At 33.1% G+C, this 23,927-nt stretch overlaps 2 protein-coding genes across 5 annotated transcripts; one reads left to right on the plus strand and one right to left on the minus strand.

The window, feature by feature from the left end:
- The first annotated feature begins 6,563 nt into the window (after positions 1-6,563).
- DDB1A (damaged DNA binding protein 1A) lies at positions 6,564-17,848 on the plus strand. The gene is made up of 19 exons (XM_028062633.2): positions 6,564-6,859; positions 6,933-6,981; positions 7,129-7,188; positions 7,293-7,384; positions 8,539-8,590; positions 8,743-8,805; positions 8,921-8,970; positions 10,331-10,406; positions 11,394-11,603; positions 11,725-11,831; positions 11,968-12,076; positions 12,867-13,067; positions 13,200-13,415; positions 13,936-14,046; positions 15,099-15,374; positions 15,688-15,962; positions 16,095-16,446; positions 16,534-16,818; positions 17,033-17,848. The coding sequence occupies exons 1-19, from the start codon at positions 6,756-6,758 to the stop codon at positions 17,612-17,614; spliced, it is 3,270 nt and encodes a 1,089-aa protein (XP_027918434.1). The 5' UTR covers positions 6,564-6,755; the 3' UTR covers positions 17,615-17,848.
- A 445-nt stretch (positions 17,849-18,293) lies between these two features.
- Positions 18,294-21,136, minus strand: LOC114178937 (Ubiquitin carboxyl-terminal hydrolase family protein). 4 transcript variants are annotated; one of them, XM_028065093.2, is made up of 3 exons: positions 20,888-21,136; positions 20,300-20,662; positions 18,294-20,059 (listed from the first exon to the last, which is right to left on the minus strand). In XM_028065093.2, exon 3 carries the CDS (start codon positions 19,979-19,981, stop codon positions 18,716-18,718), a length of 1,266 nt encoding a protein of 421 aa, XP_027920894.2. In that variant the 5' UTR covers positions 19,982-20,059; positions 20,300-20,662; positions 20,888-21,136; the 3' UTR covers positions 18,294-18,715. The 4 variants fall into 4 exon arrangements, with proteins under 4 accessions (XP_027920894.2, XP_027920891.2, XP_027920893.2 ...); XM_028065090.2 differs by lacking the exon at positions 20,300-20,662; XM_028065092.2 differs by having other exon boundaries at positions 20,465-21,136.
- Between the last annotated feature and the right edge of the window lie 2,791 nt (positions 21,137-23,927).

Here is a 23,927-nt window from a genome sequence, read left to right on the forward strand (position 1 = left end):
CTGCCTCGATGACCCTGCTTAGAGACATACCTGATTTAAGAAATGTTTCTAGTCTTTCTTTAAATAGTTTTTTATTTTAATTTTAAAGATAAAAGTATGTGTTTGTTTTCATGTTTTAATTCTTCTCTGTGTGATTTGTTTATTCATTCTTTTGATGTTTTATTTACTTTTCAGAATTTTGTATTTTTATTTTATTTTTTATTCTAAACCTTCATTATGTTATCTTTTTAAAATAATTTTTTATTACTGTTTAGATTTCGTTTAATTTAAATACTATCCATGAACCTCATTAATTTAAATACTGGTAAGGAAATCATACAAAATTATTTTAACCTCATGATTTCTATTATTAATTTTAAAAATAATTATTTAAAAGAAAATAATATGGTAATAATCAAGAATGTAGGAATATGAACATTAAGTTATTATTACACATGGAAAATTAGTTATTTGACCATGATTTACTTTATTTGTAATCGTAAATTTGGTATCGCTTAAAAATTCACAAAGGTTGAAAAAATCAAACAATTCCAAATTTAAAAGAACTTAAATATTTTAAGTTGTTGACCCTAACCACAAAATTATTTATTTAATACTATAATTTTAATATTATTTTATTTTCTAAAGTAAGATAAATACTAATATTTAATTAAACTGATTCGTATTTAATATAATAGTTAACTGATATTTTTTCGTTTAAAAAAATAGCATCTAAACATGCTAAATATTACCGTAGTTAAAAGATGATTAATAAATGAAGTAGTAAATTTGATTTTTATTTTCATAAAAGTTTAGATTTTAAATTCGTTATACGTATTTAAAATAATTTATAGATTTATTCTTTAAATGCATTTCAATTCAAATTAAATTTATATTTGAATTTATTCTATTTGTTTGGCCTAATTTTTTGTGGTGTTAAAGTGAATGTATCGAACTAAATTTGAAACATTTCGATCCAACTTAATTTTTGTGAGTGATACAATTTTTGTAATCTAACTTAAATCACCATGGGTTAGTGTATTGACTTAATCAAGTTTTGTTGTTTGAATTTATTTCATATATTATTTCAATATAATGAAAATAAATTGAGTTATTTATTTTTTTATAAATGTTCAATGAAATTATTTACATATTTCATCAAATACTATCATAAATATAATAATTAAAAATTGAATTGTTAAGTAAATTAACAAACAAAAAATTAAACATTTAAAGTATTAAAATATTGTTAAACAATCGTCCTAGTATTTAAAAATATTAACTTACATAACTATAAACAGTAGATAATTGTAATAAAAAAATTAATAAATAATGGTAAAAAACTAATAAAAAGTTGTTAGTGGATTACGTATTTAAATTGAATTATGTGCACGATTGACTAATATATTTAACTTGAGAATTAAGCGAATTAGGTATAATTTGGTCCATACTTAAAAAATTAATTTTTTTTTCAACCTAACTTAACTTATATCCGTAGTTAGCGAGATTGACTCACAAGTTATAATTCCTTTTGATATCTTTATTTAACATGTGTTTGGTCTAATTAGACTCAATTCAACTTTGGTTGAGTCAAATTTATTATAACTTATAAACTTGGTTTAGTATACACAAGTATGACTTGACTTTACATGGTCTTATTTATCCAAACATCGACTAAATATAACTTAATACATAAATATATAACTCATATTAAATTAACACGAACTTAAGCTAACTTAATTTAATGCGAATAACGATTAAATTGGGTTCACCTAAACTTAATCTAAATTAACTCAACATCTTAATTTGTCCTAACGTGAATTGAAAAATATAAATTATATATCTTTAAGTGTAACATGTAGGTCCATTATATATCAAAAAAAGTTGTTGCACTTTGCATTCATTTATAGTTTAATTATAATATTATTTAGTAAACATTTGATTTGTATTAACTCCTTCAAACATAACAACCAATCCATAATTGAAACATGTGATTTGAATAAAAAAAAAAATCATAACAAATATGTTTTATTCACCTATAAAATTTCATGTGTAAATGCATACTTGGTTATCACTCGTAATTATATTAAAAAACATAAAATTTTTATATATAAGTTTTGATAAAATACATAGCTTACTTCCGTGTAATAATTGCCACAGTACACTTTGTGAAGATTTGGAAAATGGATATTTTAAAGTTATTAAACGTTTAATAAAAAGTATACTTGAACATTCTAGTAATAAAAGGCTAAACAATAAATAGATTTTTCTATTATAGATTCCATTTTATAAAAAAATGTTGTTTTTCTAGAAAAATCTTTCTCTTAAATCTCTATTCCCTCCCTCTAAAATATAAAATTTATCTTTCATATATTCTACGATAAGAGTCTAGTCTACTATTTGGAATTACAACAGATAACACTCTAACTTTATTTTATCATGATGGTAAATGGAGAAATTTATTTTTATGCCCTTTTATAAAGTAAAAAATTGTTTTCATCCTTTGCATGTGAGTATGATGAGTTGCATATGGCTCCAGTTTACTCAAACTGGTTCTCTGCATGTTTGTGATCTCAGTGGTGTGTAGATCATTGATCTGATGTTATTTTTGTGTATATAGGATACTTATACGAGTGGGTTGTGCAGGGAGAACTTTGGAAGCCCTAAGAGTCATAATCAAAGTAAAGGAAGCTAGTACTTAAAAAAAAATGGTATTTCAGTGTAAACTGAAATAATTATTTTGTAAATTGAATTATGTGCATGATTGGTCTTAGAAATTGATTGATTTGAGGCCCACTCTTATATTTTAGTATTCAACGAGAATAATTGTAAATATATGTGACAAATGGTTGACTTTTGGATGAATTTTTGTGCATTTTGATTTCTTTATATTGAGATATTCAAATTGTTAAGGCGTTGTTTCGAATTTTAAAGTTAATAGCTCTAGGTGCAGCTGGCGCTAGATGGTGGGGAGATGTCAATGAACATTGTCTTGTTTATTTATGTATCTATGTTGAATGAATCCTAAATGAAATTTTAGCTTAATGTGGATAAATTATATATGTATGAGAAAATATCTCAAACATTGTGTTTATTAAACATTTTTTTTGGTTGAAATGTATGATTTGAGATGAAAATGTAGTAGTTCCAAAGGTAACATGTGCATGATCTTAAATTATAGTCATTACAAGGAGTTCTTTATAAGAGATCGTGTATAATGTATGATGAATATGAAAGATTGTGAAAGTATAATGCAAAACTATGTGATTATTTGAACTATTACTTATTTTTATGAAATTATGTATGAATTCAATTATATGATAAATCTTTTATCATGACAATAATACAAAATAATTAGCATAATTTTTATAGCTTTAATTTACCATTATTTTGTGAGTCTTCTATATGTGATTTTACCTTTATATTATGATTGTGTTACTCACACGAGTAAAAAGAGATGTAAAGGTTATTAGGGAATAATATTGAGACTGCCAAATGGGTTAGATGACCATCACAGTTACAAGTTTAGGTATCAGATAAATATTTTTTATCATTCTTATAGTTCCAGTAACTTTATAAAAATAATTAATTATTTTGTAAGACTATATAAAATATATACCTATTTATTGCTTAAATGATGTGTTTTGATACTGAAAAAAAAAACCTAATTATACTTCAAGAATATGAAAGTTTGGGTTGATACACACTTCATGCATGCTTTGGTAATTACAGGAACTAACCATCTCCTCCATTATGTTCATTATTCAAATCATTACAAATTCTTAAAAAAACCACACTATAATTATTGAATGCAAACACATTATGATAACAAAACATCGATACCCCTACATGCAATATATTTCATTATGTTTTCGTATGAAAAGTGTTAAATAAATAATATTTATTCCTCGAATATGTGATAATTTGAATAGACTCGTTTAAAATTCTTAAAACACAAATTTATAAAATACATAGTTTTAGTTTCTCAAATGTACGGTTTGAGAACCAAAAATAGTTTTGAAAAACAATTTTAATTATATATTTTTTGATTAAAAGTGTATTTTTAAATTGAGAACCGAATATATATATATATATATATATATATATATATATATATATATATATGTGACGTCCCATTTTTAATAGATTAATCCATCAAATAAAGTATCACACAATTATAATAACGAGAAGCCTTCAGATGAACAAGACGATAAAGAAATGGTAACTGTTACAGTCATCCGGAATTACTTAAAAGGAAACTTAGGCATACCACATAGTCCTAAGCAAAAGGAAATTTAAAAGTTCAACGGTCTTGCAAAAAGGTTGCCACTAAGGCAACTACTACAAAAAAGCCTTATGGCCATGAAACTATTCCTAAGACATCCAGACAGGGAAGTCTAGGCCGCACCGCTACGTCTCCCAGATCCATCACGAACCTCTCTCCCATCTGCTCCCACCAGAAGGTGATCATCGCAAGAGAGAAAACATAGCAAAAAGCAAACACAAACATGCAAGGGTAAGCTAGTGTAATACAATACTTATCATGGTATAAAGGAATAAATGCATAAACATTCCCAGGCATACAACACAGAGGCACACAGATCATGTTATGGCAAACAAGCAAGACACTATGACTCTATTATCCGGATACATATATTAAGATCGGATTCACCGGACGCCTGCACTTGTGGTGGCCTCTACTGCTCTGCAGAGCCATTGCCAATGGGTTTCACCCTACCACACACAAGGTTAGCCTTCAAGCGTCTGAGGCCATTATCCTGCCAGAGACTAGGGCCTCCCGCTACTCTCACCACTTGGGTCAGATTTCTCTACCTGAGATTCACTGACCCTTTAGAGTTTCGGGATGCGATCCTTACTTGAATCCTTATCTTAACATATACACTACACGCCACCATAAAGTCTCCCCATGGGACTCATGGAATTACGCCTACCTCATCATCATAATCATGTTTCTCATACAATTGCCACCTCTTTTTGGTCATTCATCCAATTCTCATGCAAGTTCTCAACCAACCAACCAAACTAAATCCATGTGTTATTCATGCCAACATACCAACTTTTAGTTCATAAGATTCAAGTAACCATATATATATATATATATATATATATATATATATATATATATATTCACATGCTTTAGGTTTTGAAGCAAAGGGGTAAATAAATAAATCACAACTTCACCCATCAAACAACGAGAGAAAACAAAACTGGAACCTTCCGCTGTCGCAGCCTCGCTTAAGCTAGGAGCAGTCGCCCAGGCGAGAGAAGCTGTCTCGCTCAGGCGACTAGCTCTCGCTTAGGCGAGCCTACAACATTGGGTCTGGAAGGTTTCGCGATTTCTCGCTCAGGCGACGCTGTCTCGCCTGAGCGAGCTGGCCTGTCGCCCAGAAGTGCAGCCCCTCGCCTGGGCGAGTGCTCGAGGCAAACCCAGGGTGAACGTCCTGCTACTCTCGCCTAGGCGAGGCGAGCTCGCTTGGGCGAGAATCGTAGAGCTCACCACTGTCCACCCACATACAGTGGTGGAAACCACCCAGATCCGCTCCCCAAACACACATGCAACTCCATTTCATCCAACAAAATCGCACTATGCACACATGCAAACAGACAACGACCAAAAACAGCCAAAGACAACTTAAAACAGATGAATCTAGCTTCCCTTACCTTCGTTTGAGCACTACAAGCAAGCTGATCTGAACTAAGGAGTACTACAACCCCGGGAATGAACTGAAACATGACAAAAGGGACAAAACGAAGTCAAGAAACATAACCCCAGCTCAACCTACGCATCTTAAACATAGTGAGGGGGAGGAGGAACAGACCAGGAGCTCTAAAGCTCAACTTACCTGGAAGAAGAGGGAGTTTTGCTAACGTGAAGACGCAAGGACGGTGTGCCCTAGCAGAGGACTTCTGCTTTCGTAGAGAAGCTGAGAGGGAGGCTGTTTTTCTGAGAAGGAAGACAAGAGCAAAATGAGAGAACAAGGTAGGGTATAGGGTCCTTCTGTAGGGCAGGGCCTTGGGCCTCCGAAAAGGCCAGACCCAAACTCTACAATACTGAAAAAGAAGACTTACAATATATATGTATATTTAAAATACGGAAGACCAAAACCAGATTAACTCTAAATTTTAGTAATAAAATCATAATTAAACTATATACGTTATACCGTTAAAAATAAATGAAGACAAACTATAAACTTAAATACGTGTACGGTCATGATAAATGATCAAATTTTATTTTCAGTTTAAGATATATGTTTTTAATTTTGGTCTTTAATAAGTTTTCTACTTTGTTTTTGTTTTTCAAACTTGTTTAAATAGTATATGTAATCATGAAATGAAAAACTTAGATAACATTTTAAAATAAAATAAAAAATCTAGGTAAAACTTTTGGAAAATATATTGAAAAGATGAATAAAATAAAATTCATCTCGAATCAAAAATACACACAAGTCTTTGATTGATGTAAATAAATAAGAACAAAATAAAATAAACAGGAAATGAAAAATAGAGAGGAAAGAAAAAAATATTAAGTGAGAAAATAAAAGGAAAAAAAAAAAAGCGGTTCACGGAAACGAGGGCAAAAGTGAAAGCCGCTCGAGGGTCTCAGAAAGAGAGTGTCTGTGTAAGTGAGGTGCTTGTTGTGTTCTTTGACAGCGCCCTAAGCGGTTAATTGTTCGGAACGAAAACGAAACCCTATTCAATTTGGAAGCGCAGAAGCAGAGTGCGTACTCAGAGGAAGCAGAGAAGAGAAGAGAAAGATGAGTATATGGAACTACGTTGTCACAGCTCACAAACCCACCAATGTCACTCACTCCTGCGTCGGCAATTTCACCAGTCCTCAAGACCTCAACCTCATTATCGCGTATTCATCTATTCCCTTTCTTTTTCTCTTAGGGTTTTTTCTTCTTCTCCTTTTCACTTCGTTTTTTCATCAGGAAATGCACGCGCATCGAGATTCACCTGCTCTCTCCTCAGGGCTTACAGGTTCTTTCGCTCTTCCCTTCATACGCTACTTGTTTCAATCATTTTATTTCAATATGCGTTGTTTTGTGTTTTTGTTCTCTTCATTTTTGGATGCATATGTAACTGAATCGATAAATGTGAAACCGAAACCGAAACCTATCTTTGCAGCCTATACTGGACGTGCCGATATATGGAAGAATTGCTACGCTTGAACTCTTCCGCCCTCATGTGAGAATTCTAGAAGCATCCGTGTTTCTTGAGTTATCGTCTGATGTTTTAGTTTTATTTTATCCTTCCGTAATTTGTTTTTTGCTTGTTTTGGTCTCAATCAGGGTGAAGCACAGGATTATCTCTTCATCGCAACTGAAAGATACAAATTTTGTGTTCTTCAATGGGATTCTGAGACTGCTGAGCTTGTTACCCGGTATGTGTGAGGAAGCAGCAATTTTTTTCTTCTGGAGTGGACTTACTCATGCTCAGAATTGTTTTCGGATAGATTGAAATCAACTTTATTTTTAATCTTAACCAATAATTACGATGTTTAGGGGCATATAATTAGTCTGCTGGGGTGCTAACAATCTGAATGTGAATTTTGTGATGCAACAATCCTATTGATCAGAATAGGAAACTTATATGCAATGCCTCAAATAGAGTTTTGTAACTTTGTATTCTCTCCTTGTTAATAGATTAATTACTTCATTAGTAATGCTTTTACTGCTAAGCTTTCTGGTGTTGTTGGATGAAGAAATGGGAAGAAAACTGCGTTTCTGGCATGTATTCTATATATTCTTGCACATAACATAGCATGCCATCCCTCCATGACCAGAAAATCCAGATTGATATGTTTTGTACAGCTTTCCTTATTAAGAAGGATATTAGTATCCGTTAGAACTTGTGAAGAGAAATTTTAGTTTAGTAAATTGCATACACTTGACCTCCTAGAATGAGCCTCGTGCATTAGGCTGCCTCTTTTACTTTCTTGAGTGGGATTATTTTCTATACCTATGTGCTCTTGAGTAGTGTCCTAAATGTACAAGCTCAAAATTTCTGAGAAAAATTATTGGGATGTTTTCCACACTTGATCACCCAGACTGAGTCTCTTGCATCGTTCGGCCTCTTTTACTTTCTTCTGGGCGGGGTTATTGGCTGATAACTTGGTGGTCTTGAGTGGTATCTTAAGAATACAAGCAGGGATTTTCTGTGAAAAATGAAGGTTGGAATGTTTTCCTCGTCCTGATCTTTCCTTATCTTAATTGAATAGGTCTTGTCTGGGTCATTTGAGACCCAAACAGGACTCTGGAGGTGGAGTTATGCTGGGGGTTGTAAGTCAAAATAAGAATGGGCCCCAGATTCTTAACTTAAATGTGTGCCACTTAAATATGGAAGAGTATGTTCATGTAGGGCAAGGGAGGAAACCCTCCTATAAATTGAAAACAAATGAAAGAGTGAGCCAAAATAGCTCATAGAATCAGCAAGACTTTCAATTTCTGTACGTTATATTAAAAATTGGAAGTTCTAGCAGGGGCCATAATGGTTGTGTTGTTCATCAGTTTAATTCTCAATTTTACTGTCATCCAGGGCAATGGGGGATGTTTCTGATCGGATAGGACGTCCCACTGATAACGGTCAGGTATTTATATTATTTTATTGCTATTTACCAATAAAGCTTGGTAGTTATTGTATTCTTTAACTTTTGATATTTGTAACAACATTAATGATAAGTCTAGGATCAGATGAAAGTTGTTCAGTGCATTTCAGCTGTTATCCATTTTCTTTCTGCAGATTGGCATTATTGATCCTGATTGTAGGTTGATTGGACTTCACTTGTATGATGGTTTGTTCAAAGTACGTAACTTCTCATCCAATATCCTGTAAAATTTTAGATTCTAATGACAATATGCTTTGGTTTACTGTGTCGTGTTAGAGAGTTTGAATGATTCACTGTTCATTGATATTCCAGGTTATTCCCTTTGATAATAAAGGTCAGCTCAAGGAAGCATTTAATATAAGGTAATTCTTTTTATTCTCTTGGTGGTCTACGCATGCATTCTATTTATAATTTGATCTTTGCAGGTATGCATTAATGTAGTACTAGTAGCCAAGTCCATGACGTTGGGTAATGATTACCAGTCATCACTGTCTGAAGAAGGAACTGTGAACCAATGTCTTGGATATTGTTGGTGTCTTTACATAAGATTGAAAGTGGTTTCTGAATCTCATGCATCAAGGATTTGGGTCAATAGTGAACTTAGATATAGCTTTCTTTGAAAAAAAAACGTAGGGAAGTATGAATATACTTTGTTGATTTAATGTATATGTTTAATTGATGAGATGATCTTAAAAAATTGAACTTTTACCTGGTTAGGCAATCGATGTACCTCATTTCCCTTGGGTCTCAAATATCTTTGCTTTAAAGAAATTATGATTTAGGTAGATAATGCCTTTTTTTATTAATAATGAGGCTTCATATGCGTATTGAGGGATCTATAGAAACTTGGGTGCCTATGTACCACATCAAGTAGTATGGTATGCTCGACAATTTAAGTGTTCGGTTCACCCCATTAATAGCTAGTTTTTTAAGGGTGGGTTTCCCAAGTGCTTGGGTACTCTTTATGGATACAGTTGGAAGTTCTACATTGACTAGTGATAAGGTCAATTTATAATATATAAGTGGATGCATATCTCACCTTACAAGTAGGCTTTGTAGGGTTTGAGTTAGGCTTAAAGTCAACTTTTTAACAAATACAAAGTTATGTTAAAAAGAGAACATAATTGAATTGAGAATAGAAGATTTAGAAAAGGGTGCTTGAGAGACTTTGCTCTTAATAGAGATTCTATACACATGTGTGCGTGCGTGTATCAAGGGTCTGAATCAGAAGTACATATCAATAGGTTAAGTTTTGTTTGGATTGAAGGATGGATTTTGAGAGAGTGGAAAAGAAGAGAAAGAGAGTAGGAGGTGAGGGTACATATGCTTCAGCTTAGTTAAGATATGAATTGATTACATTAGTTAGGGAAATATGATATGATTTGATTACCTCATAGGGAAATATCTACGCTAATTTTTCTCATTATTAATTATAGATTTTGTTCCTATTAGTGTATCACATCTTCATTATAAATAAGAGTTTTCATGTGTGTACACGCTTCTTACAAATTATAAGCAGTCCTTATCCAAATAATCTTATCTTGATGGTTGCATCTAAATCTTCTAGATTTCTTGTTTGAACTTTAAAATTTAAAATAAAAACACATATAGTTGACATTTTTTAAATTGAAAGTATTTTATAATATTTCATGTAATTTCTACCCGGAGTTTTTCTTCTTCCCCATTTTTTTTCTTTTCAATTATGATTTTATTTGTTTTCAGGCTTGAGGAGCTTCAAGTTTTGGATATCAAATTTCTTTATGGTTGTTCAAAGCCAACCATCGTGGTTCTTTACCAGGTTTCTAATTCTATTCTTTCCGTGAGAATTACTGGCAACGCACTTTCTATCACATGTTTGAATACTCTCTTTACTATTGGTTGAAATATATTGGAATTCACAGATTTTTGTTGGTCTCTCTTAGTTAATGAATTATTTTATTTTGTAGTTTTCAATAAGTTTTAACAAATAATTAATTGTGTTAGAAACAATATGTTAGAGGGTGTGTTGCGAGCATTCCTCTTCTACCTAATGTTTTGGGGTTATTAGTTGATTAGTTACATTGAATAGATTGAGTCTGAGGTGTTATCATGTTTTGCTTCTTTCTTTCCTATGCTCTCTTATTGTAGTCTTTGGGTCCACGCTGAATGCATTTTAGGAATCTAGAGCTTTATCTAAGGATGCTAAATTTCTGTGGCTGGTTTTAGTGTAAGCTGTCCTTCGGCATGTTTAGTTAGACCAGGATGCTTACACCTTTAAGGTGTCTTTTGCCCCAAAATTTGTTAAGGGAGGAAATTATGTGCGTTTCACACTTTTTTACTGTTGTAGACTTGCCTACGTTTGGTCGAAAGATTGCTCATACAGTCAACATGGAATCATTATAGTACTTACCATGTTCTGTTTTTTTAAAAGGGACTTTCAATAACCAATTTAACATACACTGAAGAATAAAATAATTCTTACGGGCAGGTTCTGTATGTAAGTGACACAGAATCGTGATTGTCACATTGATATGTATTAGAATTGTTGACACAGGTATAAGACAATTTAACGACTGCCAAAGAGAGTTTGGTATTGATTTCATAGTTCTACTGTTGTTATCTCAGTTTGAGTGGGCATACTCATTCTTGCATGCCTTCCGAATTCAGAGTTTTTATGGTTCTATCATCTATGAAAATGTATGATGCGTTTTTTTTTTTTGCATGTCCTTTATGCAGTTTATTTGGTTGGAAACATATCTGTCTTTTGATTATGATGGCTTTAATATTATATTTTAATCTATGACAGGATAATAAAGATGCTCGTCATGTTAAAACATATGAGGTTGCGCTGAAGGATAAAGATTTTGTTGAAGGTCCATGGTCCCAGAACAATCTTGATAATGGGGCTGATTTATTGATACCAGTTCCCCCACCACTTTGTGGCGTGCTTATTATTGGAGAAGAAACCATAGTATACTGCAGTGCTAATGCTTTCAAGGCTATCCCAATCAGACCTGTATGTTAAACAATAGTTTTTGTTTCTTCCATTTAAATCATCCATTGTGGTTTTTTGGATTTTCATGATATTTATCCAATACATGTTTTTTGAATTCCCTTCAATCTTATGTGCTTTTCAGTCAATTACAAAAGCCTACGGAAGAGTTGATCCTGATGGTTCTAGATATTTACTTGGTGATCATACGGGGTTGCTTAGCCTACTTGTAATAACCCATGAGAAAGAAAAGTATGTGATCTCTCATTCTCGTTTTCATGCTGGCTTAACACATGTTTTACTGTCTTGGGTATCAGCATGTTCATTGAATAAACAATCTGTATTTATGTTAATCCTATTGTTTTATCATTTACATTTTGTTTTGTAGGGTTACCGGACTCAAAATTGAGCCCCTCGGGGAGACTTCCATTGCATCTACAATATCATACCTTGATAATGCATTCGTCTACATTGGTTCAAGTTATGGAGACTCACAGGTGGCCTAATGAACTAGAATAATACTTTATATTTTTTGGTTTTATGAGTTTATAGCATGTTATTTCCAAATTTATGTCTTCCCAAGTACTTGTTTTGAACGAGTATGCAGGCTGACTAGTTCCATTATTTTTATCTGATATAATTTGTATCTTATGTTGGGTTGATTGCCTATTAATTGTATCCAGATTTGAGAGTTTATGACTCTAGATGTACTACTTGTTTAAATATGGCTTAGAAGAGAGTGTTGCCTTGTTTATCTGGTAAATGGCAAGGTTGTGTTAGTTTAAGTAAACCCCAAACCCAATTTAATACTATACATTAGAAATGTTTGCAATTCCAAATTCCATAAAAAGAGAAAAATGTAATATTATTAGTAATTAGTAAGAACATATACTCTGTAGGTTAAGTTTTTTTTTTTTTTTTTTTTTTCCAAATTATAGTTTCTTCTAATACTTTTACTCTGTAGTATAAGATGACAAGGGAGGGAAAGAACAGATCTGTTTAAGGAAGCATTTGCTATATTATTGTAATTAGTGAGAACACATGTGGGAGTTGGTCACCCAACTCAAGCTTTTTTCAAGTGATATTTTCTTTTCTTCTAATCTTTTTACTTGGTAATATTAAGGGAGTGGAAAAAAGGATCTGTATTATGATGCAATTTTAATACATTGTTTTCTCTATTCATGTTGCTTTGATGACTTTGAATTGTATTATGGCCTATCTACGCTTAATACTTTTGCTTACATATTCAGACATAACATTGACAATTTCTAATGGTAAATTGCACAGCTTATAAAACTAAATCTGCAGCCTGATGCAAAAGGTTCTTATGTGGAAGTACTGGAAAGGTATGTCAATTTAGGGCCTATTGTTGACTTCTGTGTGGTAGACCTTGAGAGGCAGGGCCAAGGTCAGGTTGTAACTTGCTCTGGAGCCTACAAGGATGGTTCTCTTCGCGTTGTTCGTAATGGGATTGGAATTAATGAACAGGTCAGCTCACCTTCCCCCCACCCTAGTATGGAACATTTGCACCTAGGACGAAAAGGAAAGAGAAAATAAAGTTTTACATCAATGGCACATGGCTTATATAATATTAATTTTTTCATGCATTTATTTGATCAGGCATCAGTAGAGCTTCAAGGTATCAAAGGAATGTGGTCACTAAGATCCTCAACAGATGATCCTTTTGATACTTTTCTGGTTGTGAGTTTTATTAGTGAAACAAGAATCTTAGCTATGAATCTTGAGGATGAGCTGGAAGAAACTGAGATTGAGGGATTCTGTTCTCAAGTGCAGACATTATTTTGCCACGATGCTGTTCACAATCAACTTGTTCAAGTAGGTTCTTACCTTATTTTATTACCATTTTGGTTTTCTTCTCTTGATTTAATTCCTACATCTATCTGATGGCATTTACAAAAAGTGAATGTTAAGAAAGCTATTCATACCTACAGGATTGTTTTGGCATATTGATATAGATTTACCATCAAATTTTACTATTAGGCTCTTTTTTTTTTTCAGGATTGCATTCCTTAAATTTTCAAACTGTTTCACAACCTAGTGATTACTAATACATATTTACCCTTTTTGGTATAATAATAAAACCTTTTTATTGGTTTTCTATGATAATTGTTGAGATTTTTAATCTTCTGCGTATCTAAATAAATTACCTGGAATTTTATGCGAATGGGTTAATTTTCTTGAAGCTTCTCGGGCTAGGTTTTGCATACTCTGCAGTTAATTTGAATAATCTTCATAAATTAATGCTCTTCTGTTGTATTCTTCCATGCCATTTTTACTTCATTTTATTTTGTTTTGTGTCAATTACCTCCCATTATCTGATAAACCATCATAACAGGTCACTTCGAATTCTGTCAGACTGGTCAATTCCACAACTAGAGAGCTCCGCAATGAATGGTTTGCACCATCAGGCTATTCAGTAAATGTTGCTACAGCAAATGCTACCCAGGTTTGATTATAGGAAAAATTTGCTCTTTATGATTAGAGGCAGATCAGGAAGAGGGAAGTGGATGAACCATGATCAGCTCTTTATGATTAATTTTAATGAGTTGAGCCCATGTTCTATTCACTGCTAGTACTATTTGGGTGAAAATATTATGTTTAGAAAGCTATAGGATTACTGAAGGAATGCTAAAAATGCTACCGTTGGTAAATTCTTAAAATTAAAGAGTGGAAGGAAGACATAAAAGAATTAAGCGTTAACTATCTGCCATTGGTTGTTTAAAAATGTTGTGTTGACTTATTGTCTTCTGTGAGCATGGAAAATTTCCTGAAGGTTTTCAGCTAATGTTTGTTAGGCGTGAAGGCTCTGTAGCTTCTTCATTCCTGCTTCCAGTTTTTTCATTTACTTAGAGAACTGTCTTTGATTCTCCTAGGATTGATTTGGTGATGAGTGAAGCTCCAATATTAAATATCTATATGAATATGAATTTGTTTTATACTGATAACTTTGTCTCCGTTTTCTGTTTTTATATTTTAGTTCTGATGTTATGATATTTAGTCTGCCCTATGTTTTGTTTATTAACATTAAACAAGTAACAGTGGAATGTCAGAGGTAAAAAAAGTTAATCATCAAGTGGCAATACAATTTTTACGTATTTGAATTTCTCGAAAGTTGAACAAGACCCTTTCCAAAGGGTAGAGAATTTTAGATTCTTATGTAATCTGTGCCAATTTATGATTAGGATAATTTTTATATCTGTGATTGTTCAGCCAAGCATAATTTGGGTTAACTGGTATAGAAATACTAGTATTAATTTTGTCCAGAAGTATCATATTTTTGCTGCTGGCAAAATAAAATGCGCTTGGGTACAAAATATGATATCTAGGTCTCTATTAGTTGTTTTGGTATGGCATCCTATCAAGTTCTACGAAGGTTACCTTTTAAGAGAATTTCCTTCAATCTACACTATAATGCGCATTTTCATTGTTTGATTTTGTTACGACTATACACGCTGAATTTGCAGTCAAATTGGTGACTATCATTACACCTTGATACAGGTTTTGTTGGCCACTGGAGGAGGGCATTTGGTTTACCTTGAAATTGGAGATGGAATATTGCAAGAAATAAAACATGCCCAACTGGAGTATGAAATTTCATGTCTAGACATAAATCCTATTGGTGAAAACCCCAATCATAGTCATCTTGCAGCTGTTGGAATGTGGACAGACATAAGTGTTAGAGTTTTTTCTCTTCCGGATCTGAATCTCGTCACAAAGGAACAGCTGGGAGGGGAGATCATACCTCGTTCTGTTCTTCTTTGTGCCTTTGAAGGGGTAGGCTTTCCTTGTGCTATTTTTTCATGTGCTTTTATAGCTTTTTTATTCTATCATTCTGCTTTGTCCTTTTTGTTTCTGAAATACCATGAAATTCTCATCTCTTTTAAGTTCAATCTTTGGAGTAGAGATTTTGGATTTTACATGTAACCATTGTGAGGGAGATACTAGATCATTCTCATGTTAAATATTTTTGTAATGTGCTTCAAGGATTAATTTAGGAATTGCTAAACTACCAATTTACAAGTTTAATTGCAGTTTCCTTGTTAAAAATATCTTATTAAAGTGTTACTTTTTAAATTTTATCCTCCAGATATCTTACTTGCTATGTGCCCTTGGTGATGGGCATCTCTTAAACTTCATGCTGAACACAAGTACTGGCGAGTTAACAGATAGGAAAAAGGTATCTCTTGGGACACAGCCCATTACACTACGGACGTTCTCGTCCAAGAATACTACCCATGTATTTGCTGCATCTGATCGGCCCACTGTGATCTATAGTAGTAACAAAAAATTACTTTATAGTAATGTAAATCTGAAGGAAGTGAGTCACATGTGTCCTTTCAATTCTGCTGCTTTTCCAGACAGGTATCTTGGTTCTTTAGTTAGTTTGGCTTCCTAAAATTATTGACATATCTGCCTTGTGCTGTTTTTGGATCTTGTATTGTACTTTAATGTAAAGGTGATGGTACTCATTACACTGTTCATAACTTCCAACAGTTTGGCGATTGCAAAAGAAGGTGAGCTTACTATTGGCACCATTGATGACATACAAAAACTACATATTCGCTCTATTCCGCTAGGAGAGCATGCTCGGCGTATCTGCCACCAGGAGCAATCTAGGACTTTTGCCATTTGTAGTTTGAAATACAACCCAACGAGTGGTGAAGACTCTGAAATGCACTTTGTCCGTTTACTGGATGACCAGACTTTCGAGTTCATATCAACTTATTCTCTTGACACATATGAGTATGGTTGCTTTATAATTAGCTGCTCATTCTCAGATGATAATAATGTTTATTACTGTGTTGGAACTGCATATGTATTGCCGGAGGAAAATGAACCAACAAAAGTAAGTTGATAAATTTTTATTTTTTTCAGTATTATTGTAGTAAAAGCTTCTAATACCTGCTTACTTTTCCCATTTTAAAACATGTAGGGAAGAATTCTTGTTTTTACTGTTGAAGACGGAAAGTTACAGCTAATTGCTGAGAAGGAGACAAAAGGAGCTGTTTATTGCTTGAATGCATTTAATGGTAAATTGCTTGCTGCTATTAATCAAAAAATTCAGCTGTACAAGTGGGTGCTACGTGATGATGGAACCCATGAATTGCAGTCTGAATGTGGACATCATGGACACATCCTAGCTCTTTATGTTCAAACTAGAGGAGATTTTATTGTAGTCGGTGATCTGATGAAGTCAATTTCCTTGTTAATTTATAAGGTAAGCTTCTAAATTGTCTTGAAGCTGAAGTTCGTTGTCATAATGCTAACCTTTCCAATCCTGTGTCTTTTTATTTTGTTAAATTTGTGGTGTGACTCAAATTTATATCTGATTTTGTCAAATTTTAAACTGTTGTGCTGCTTCTAGTTTTGGATGAATAACGGATTTGTCTGTACATGTTCTTTTGTAATGATAAATTGTTCTTTGTTGTTAGCATGAAGAAGGTGCTATTGAGGAAAGAGCTCGTGACTACAATGCAAATTGGATGTCGGCTGTTGAAATCCTTGACGATGACATTTACCTTGGTGCAGAAAATAATTTTAATCTGTTCACCGTTCGAAAAAATAGTGAAGGTGCCACTGACGAAGAGCGGGGTCGTCTTGAAGTGGTTGGTGAGTATCACCTTGGAGAATTTATTAATCGGTTCCGGCATGGCTCCCTCGTTATGCGCTTGCCAGATTCTGATGTTGGGCAGATTCCAACAGTTATCTTTGGCACCATTAATGGTGTTATTGGGGTAATTGCTTCTCTTCCGCACGAGCAATATGTATTCTTGGAGAAACTTCAGTCAAATTTGAGGAAGGTAATTAAAGGTGTTGGAGGACTCAGCCATGAGCAATGGAGGTCGTTTAACAATGAGAAGAAAACTGTTGAAGCCAGAAACTTTTTGGATGGAGATTTGATTGAATCATTTCTGGATCTCAACCGCAGTAGGATGGATGAAATTTCCAAGGCAATGGATGTTTCTGTAGAGGAGTTATGCAAAAGAGTGGAAGAGTTGACGAGGTTGCACTGAGTTTGTTATTTTTTTTTCTCTCAATTAGCATCCGTCTTCCTTTTTTATTTTTCAGGGTATGGGGGGCTATAGTATTATATGATATTTTCTATCCCATGCTCACCTTCGTTTGTGTTTTGCAAAACATGAATCACAATTTGTGTATGATATGAATGCCATGTTCTGAGGCATAATGGCTTCTTTTCTAAATTTTGTAAAACATCATCGATTTCTTAATATTTGCTTAGTTATTTATATGTAAGTTCTGTAAAGATAACTAACGAATCACGCACAGAACAAAGTCTAGTCAGACGCCCAATATTTGTATGTATTGTAGCGTTGATCTTTTTCAAGTTTGGTTTGAATAACATAAAATCGTAATGCGAAAGACTTTCTAGACAAAAGTTTGGTCATTTAAAATTGGAGTATAGGGCTGAGAGTTACACGTTTCTGAAGAAAAAGGTATATAATTACATTAATATTTTCAATTTAATTACACAATAATCCTCTCGTTACTTTTCAAGATTTTTCTTTTTTTTCTCGACTATCTGTAGTGTTTGTGAATTTGAATTGAAAAGATAACTGTTGAACTCTTCTGTAATTGCAGGGATAGAGATGCGTAATTAATGTATTCGTATTTAGACGTGACTTTGAAAGTTACTTGCTGCACATAATGTTTAATATAATGAGAAACTTTCACTTGGACATAATTAACAAATTCATTCGAATTGAATTGTTTTTCAGAAAGAGTATTTGATTTTGTAAAAACCACCACCCATGAACCCCTTGAAAAAAAGATGCTTCGATATTATGTGCATCTAGTCATAGCTTTTGAGCTAAATTTTCAACTCCCACAAAAATTGATACCAAAATCTTCTAACGAGATTGAGCTGTACCATTATTACAGAATATTACATCTAATTCGAAAATGGCCCTCCGTGTTAAGATGATAGCATTGCTGATATGCTAGGATGTTGACAGAACTTCATAAATAAGGTAGCAGGAGGAGGTGGCTGAACACTAGTAATATCCAAAGCTCCTATCTAGGCCATATTTAAGATTCTCACTAATCCAAGCCACACCAAGATAGTGACCAAATAGAAAATACCACATTCACATATATCAGCAAGGGCTTTGTAGAGGGCTATCTGAATCATGATCATAAAACATGGAATCAGATTTATCCTTAGAACTAATCTGGTTAGTTTTATCAGCGTTTCTCAAATCATCCACAGAATTAGTATCCTTGTTTCTTTTGTATATACCCCTACTCCTATCCAATAGCCCTTTCTTCATCAGGCTTGCAAATTTCTCTCTAATTTGTACGAGGGGATGATTCTGCACAGGTTCTTGACCGTAATAGGCCTCCCTGAGAACAACTGTTTGGGTGTCAATCTTCTTGGAAATATAAAATATACCAGGATGACGTTCAAACGCTTTAGTAAATTTCTGCGGCAGTGACAGGGGTCTACGCAAGTTGCTCACATTCTTGCGCTCAGTTTGCTTATGAAGTGTAAGGTGAAGGAGCTCATGGAACACTCCAACAATCCTTTTCTCAGATACATCAGTGCGGGGATCCAAATGAGAGGCATCGGCATAAGGTGAAGTATAGGGGAGTTTCTGCCACTCTTTCAGCCACTCCATGCATTTTCTTTTCAAACCAAAACCCCTGGTAAAACTAACTGGAAATGCTAACGATCCATTTTTTATGTCTTCTCCCTTTTGCTGCAGAGAACTATTCTTCTGTAACTCTGAGATGGCAAGCTTGTCATCCCAAAATAACAATTTCAACCCAACACGATCATCAGGAAGGCGAACGTATGAGAATCTTTCAGGGTGATTTGGAATAAATGAATATTGGTAATCATATGGTAAACCCAAATCCCATTTTAACTGGTCAATGGTTTGTAGTGGAAGGATCCTATCACTGGTGAGCATAAGTAATTTGCAGAGCCTATCCCTGAGTTCCAATTGACCTTGCTGAAGGATGCTGACTTCCCGGTGGCGAAGCTCCAAGGCTTCAGGACTCAGACTGAACCATGGGACAGGAGAACCTCCACTATCAAGAAAACAGGACTCAACAAATATATTCGGATATCTTCTTATAAAGGTAGAGAGTTTGAGGTCACTGGGAAGACCAAGTTGTCCACGGTAGCGAGAAAGATGGTATATTGGGAGGCAGCATTGGGAAGAAGAATGAATTATAGAGACAAGGATCCCAGTTGCCTTAACATCCCTTTGAGCAGCAACCACAACATCCAATGTCCTATCTTTTACCCATTTCAATTTTATGTTCACCAGACTAAACTTCTGCTGGTATATGTATCCTTGTCGATAACCGTGAACAAAACCAGAATTTCTTGCAATACCAAATACTCGAAGGAACATAATATAAACTGACCATGGACATAAATTGTCTATGGACTTGTAGTTCTCAAGATCCACACTGTGCTCCAAGAAAAGCTACTGCATAAGTAAAACGTGGATTTGAGACAATTTAAACAAATAAAGATTCTCCTACCACTAATAAGACAGTATTGGATAAAAAATCAGACTTGATACTAAAACATGAAATCAATTTCCTAGAACCACAAAAACAAAAACCACATGTTTATGAGCTTTCAGTAATATATATCTTCAAATGACTACAATCAATTGGGAGATCCGTCAAGTGCAAGGTTATCGAGATCATGAGTGAATTCGAACCTAGTTAACTCGCACGTAGTAGGACCACTTCTGCGTAGACTCGTCTGAACTCGATCAAACTCGTGTAAATCGAGTTCAAAGAGCGAGCTCCGTTGGACGCTCGAAAAATGTCTAAAACGACAAAAAAATTGCTTGTTTGTAGGTAACGATGTAGGCAGAACAGACCTGGGTAACAATTCGGATTCTGTGGTTCACTGCTTCTTCCCAATGCATTTGTAAAAGCAATGAGAATGGTCTCAAGGTCCCATGAACCCCTAATTATAATCCCACTCATTCGAAAGATATTCTCAAATAACGAGAATAAACAATTTTACGTGAAAAATAGCCTCTCTGCTCCTTCCCCTCCAAACTCCTCCACTCCATCTAAAACCATCAAAGCCGCAATCAAACATCGAAACCAACCACTTTCCCAAATTCAATTCAATAAACACAGTAATGAAGGAAGAAACTGAGCCCGGTGAATTGAGTTAAATCCCTCTCTTATATCTTCCCAATACACTCTAGCTACCGCACCACAAACAATACATTGAAAACCTTTAAACAGAATATGTAAATTGAAATTACAGGAGGCGACAAATTCATCGATACCATTCTTTAACCCATTTAAATGCGGGAGCCTTGGACTTGAGAATGGGGCGTCTTTCGAAGTAGCTGCTACTGTAGTGAATCTCCATCTTCGAATCACCACCGCGCCAAAACTCACTTTGCTTCGCAAATTCTTTGAACCTTTATCGCGATTTAGGGTTTGGTGTTTTCAGGGACGCATTTTCTCTCTAATTGGATCCTTTCTTGCTTTTCCTCTTCACTAAGACGTTCTCGCAGGCTTAAAGAACGAAGACACTGTTTTTATTCATAAAATAAAAATAAGGGGTTTGTACTTTCTACACCATTAAATATAAATTAAAAAAATATCTGTAGAGTGATACTTAATTATTTTAAAATTTGATAAAACTTTTAAGCACGGTTGTTTTTGTTTGTTTTTCTTTTTATTATAAGTATATATTCAAATAAAAAATATTTGAGCTGTAAATTAAAAATATAAGAAATACTAAATATTTTTAATAATGTATTATTATGTTGGTTTTAATCGTGTTAAATTAAGTGTGCTACTAATTTTGTTTTATTTTAAAATAGTTATTTTGTATTGTTTTTTTTTTCATTATAACGTGATATTGAATCTAATTTGTTTTTTCACAAAAACATTCTACTAAACATAATATAAATATATATAATACTAATAAAAAAATATGTAATAAACCATATACACAAAATATGTAAAAAATAATCCATATGAAAACAAAATCATATATACTCCATCTAATTTTTCTTTAATTCTTTTGTCTTTGAAATCTCATCATCCATCAACAACTTAGATCATTTCATGACTTAGATATACAAATTGACTGTCATCCTAAATATTAAACTATTTAGTTAATTAAAACATAATGAAATATTGGATTACTTGATGGTGGCTTTATCTTTGTTTCTGTCATAATGACTGCTGTAGTATATAATCTTGCTTTTCATTCCAATGATCTAAATGTTTTGTAGCATAGTTACATCATAGGATGAATCCTATTATATACCACCACTACATAGTCATTAATTAAACCGTATTAAATAATTAAACTTACAACTCCAAAATCTATATAATTAATATTACTTACCTCATATATGTGACATCAAAAATAACATTGCTTAAGTTAATGTGATTTTAGTATCCTCTACAACTCCAATTAGATCTTAACATCATACCATAATAATAAGTTAACATAACATAATATATCAGTGAAAAATAAGAAGAACAAAAAACAATTTACACTTACCAACTAGGATTTCAACAACAAAGTAATTTTCATCTATTGTTTATGTTATGTTTTTGAAATTGTACACTTTCATAAACACATTAGCAACTTTTTGTATTCTCAAGTTACACTAAGAAACATTAATTTATAAAGATATTCACGTACTTTAGATTGTCCTTAATTCTTAAGGGTTTGGAAACTGTACATGATATAGGTTTGACTTTTTTCAATTTATCCTTCCACAATCTTATGTCTTTCTTCTTAACCATAACCAACATCATATTAGCCTACATGTAAATAACCTATAAATAGTTTATTTGTAATTATATACATGCATCAGTGTGGTTTAATAAGATAATCTCAATATGCGTATTAGATAGAATATTGACTGTGAAGAAACCATAAATAACTTATCACACACAAAGCTTCAATGTTTTTTGTTTATCATTAATATCTTAATTTTTTTACCAACGACATTCAAAAAAGCTCAAACTACATTACTATAATTTTAGGGACATATAAATAGGGCAACAAAATTGTTAGAAAATGAACCACCCATAGTAAAATGCTTTAATGTAAAATGCACCCAAACATAAGTATGAACAAAGAAACACTACCACATAAAAAAGTAAATAAAAATAAAGCTAAAGCATTAAAACAATCAAATTTAATTATTGAGAATGACAACATCTTTTCTCAAGATGACTTTATTTAAAAAGGTTTAATTACTCGGATGATACCCACATTTTGATAGAGGTGTGTCAATCTGGTACCCATTTTTAAAAAAGTGTCAATTGCATCCCAATTTGTGCTTCAATTAGGTCCCTTTTAGATGGAGATGACTAACGCCGTTAACAACGTGCCACATGTCAAGTCCCTGGTGAGACACGTGGCAATGCAATGTCACGTGTTAGTGTCATTATCAAATGTTATTGTCTTGATTTCAATTTGTAAAAAAATTAATTTTTTAATAAAAATTAAAAAAATAAAAAAAAACCACAGACTCACACATGGCACGCCGTTAACGACATTAATAATTTTTTTTTTTCTGAAATGGACCTAATTGAAACATTTTTTCAAACGTTGGGATGCAATTGACACTTTCTTAAAAGCGGGGTACCAGATTGACACACCTCTACCAAAGTGAGTCTCATCTGAATAATTAAACTTTTAAAAAACCACCAAAACAAAATCAAAGCTTGTTTGTGATTGTTTTTATCAACGAAATTTAAAAGCAAAAAACTTTGTGCTAAAACAAAAATAACCTTTAATATAAATTTAAGAAACACAAACTATATTATAAACTTATAAAAACACTTTAAAGTCTTATTTAAAAACGCTCTAAAGTCTTATTTTAGTTCTTACTAAAATCCAAAAATAGTCTTTTTCAACTTTGGATAAAAACATCAAACCATAACTATAACAAAATACTTATAAAAGGATAAAACTAAAACAAATAACTTTTCTATAACTAAATACAAATTGTCCAAAATAATGCATACATAAGCTAAGAAATCATATCTAACACATTCAGTATAAAATGCACCCAAATAACACCAAATATTAATAGGCAAACACTATCACATAAAGACAAGTAAAACAATTAAATTTAGTCATTGAAGAAGGCCTTGCTTAAGTTAGACATCCCCACACATGTAAGTGTTTTAGACCAGGCTTTTGTCCAATTCAAAACGGCCTTAGTTAACTATTTAAAATGTAAGTTGTAGTTTCTAGTGTCTCTCCCAAGAGTACTCTGGCATGGTGGAGTGATAGATCATACTCCTTACCATATCCCAAAGAGTATGATTTCGTTTTTCAACCGC

This window comes from Vigna unguiculata, chromosome 3, assembly GCF_037176805.1.
Source record: "Vigna unguiculata cultivar grain cowpea cultivar isolate G323 ecotype 2 chromosome 3, ASM3717680v1, whole genome shotgun sequence".
NCBI classification, from domain to species: domain Eukaryota; kingdom Viridiplantae; phylum Streptophyta; class Magnoliopsida; order Fabales; family Fabaceae; genus Vigna; species Vigna unguiculata.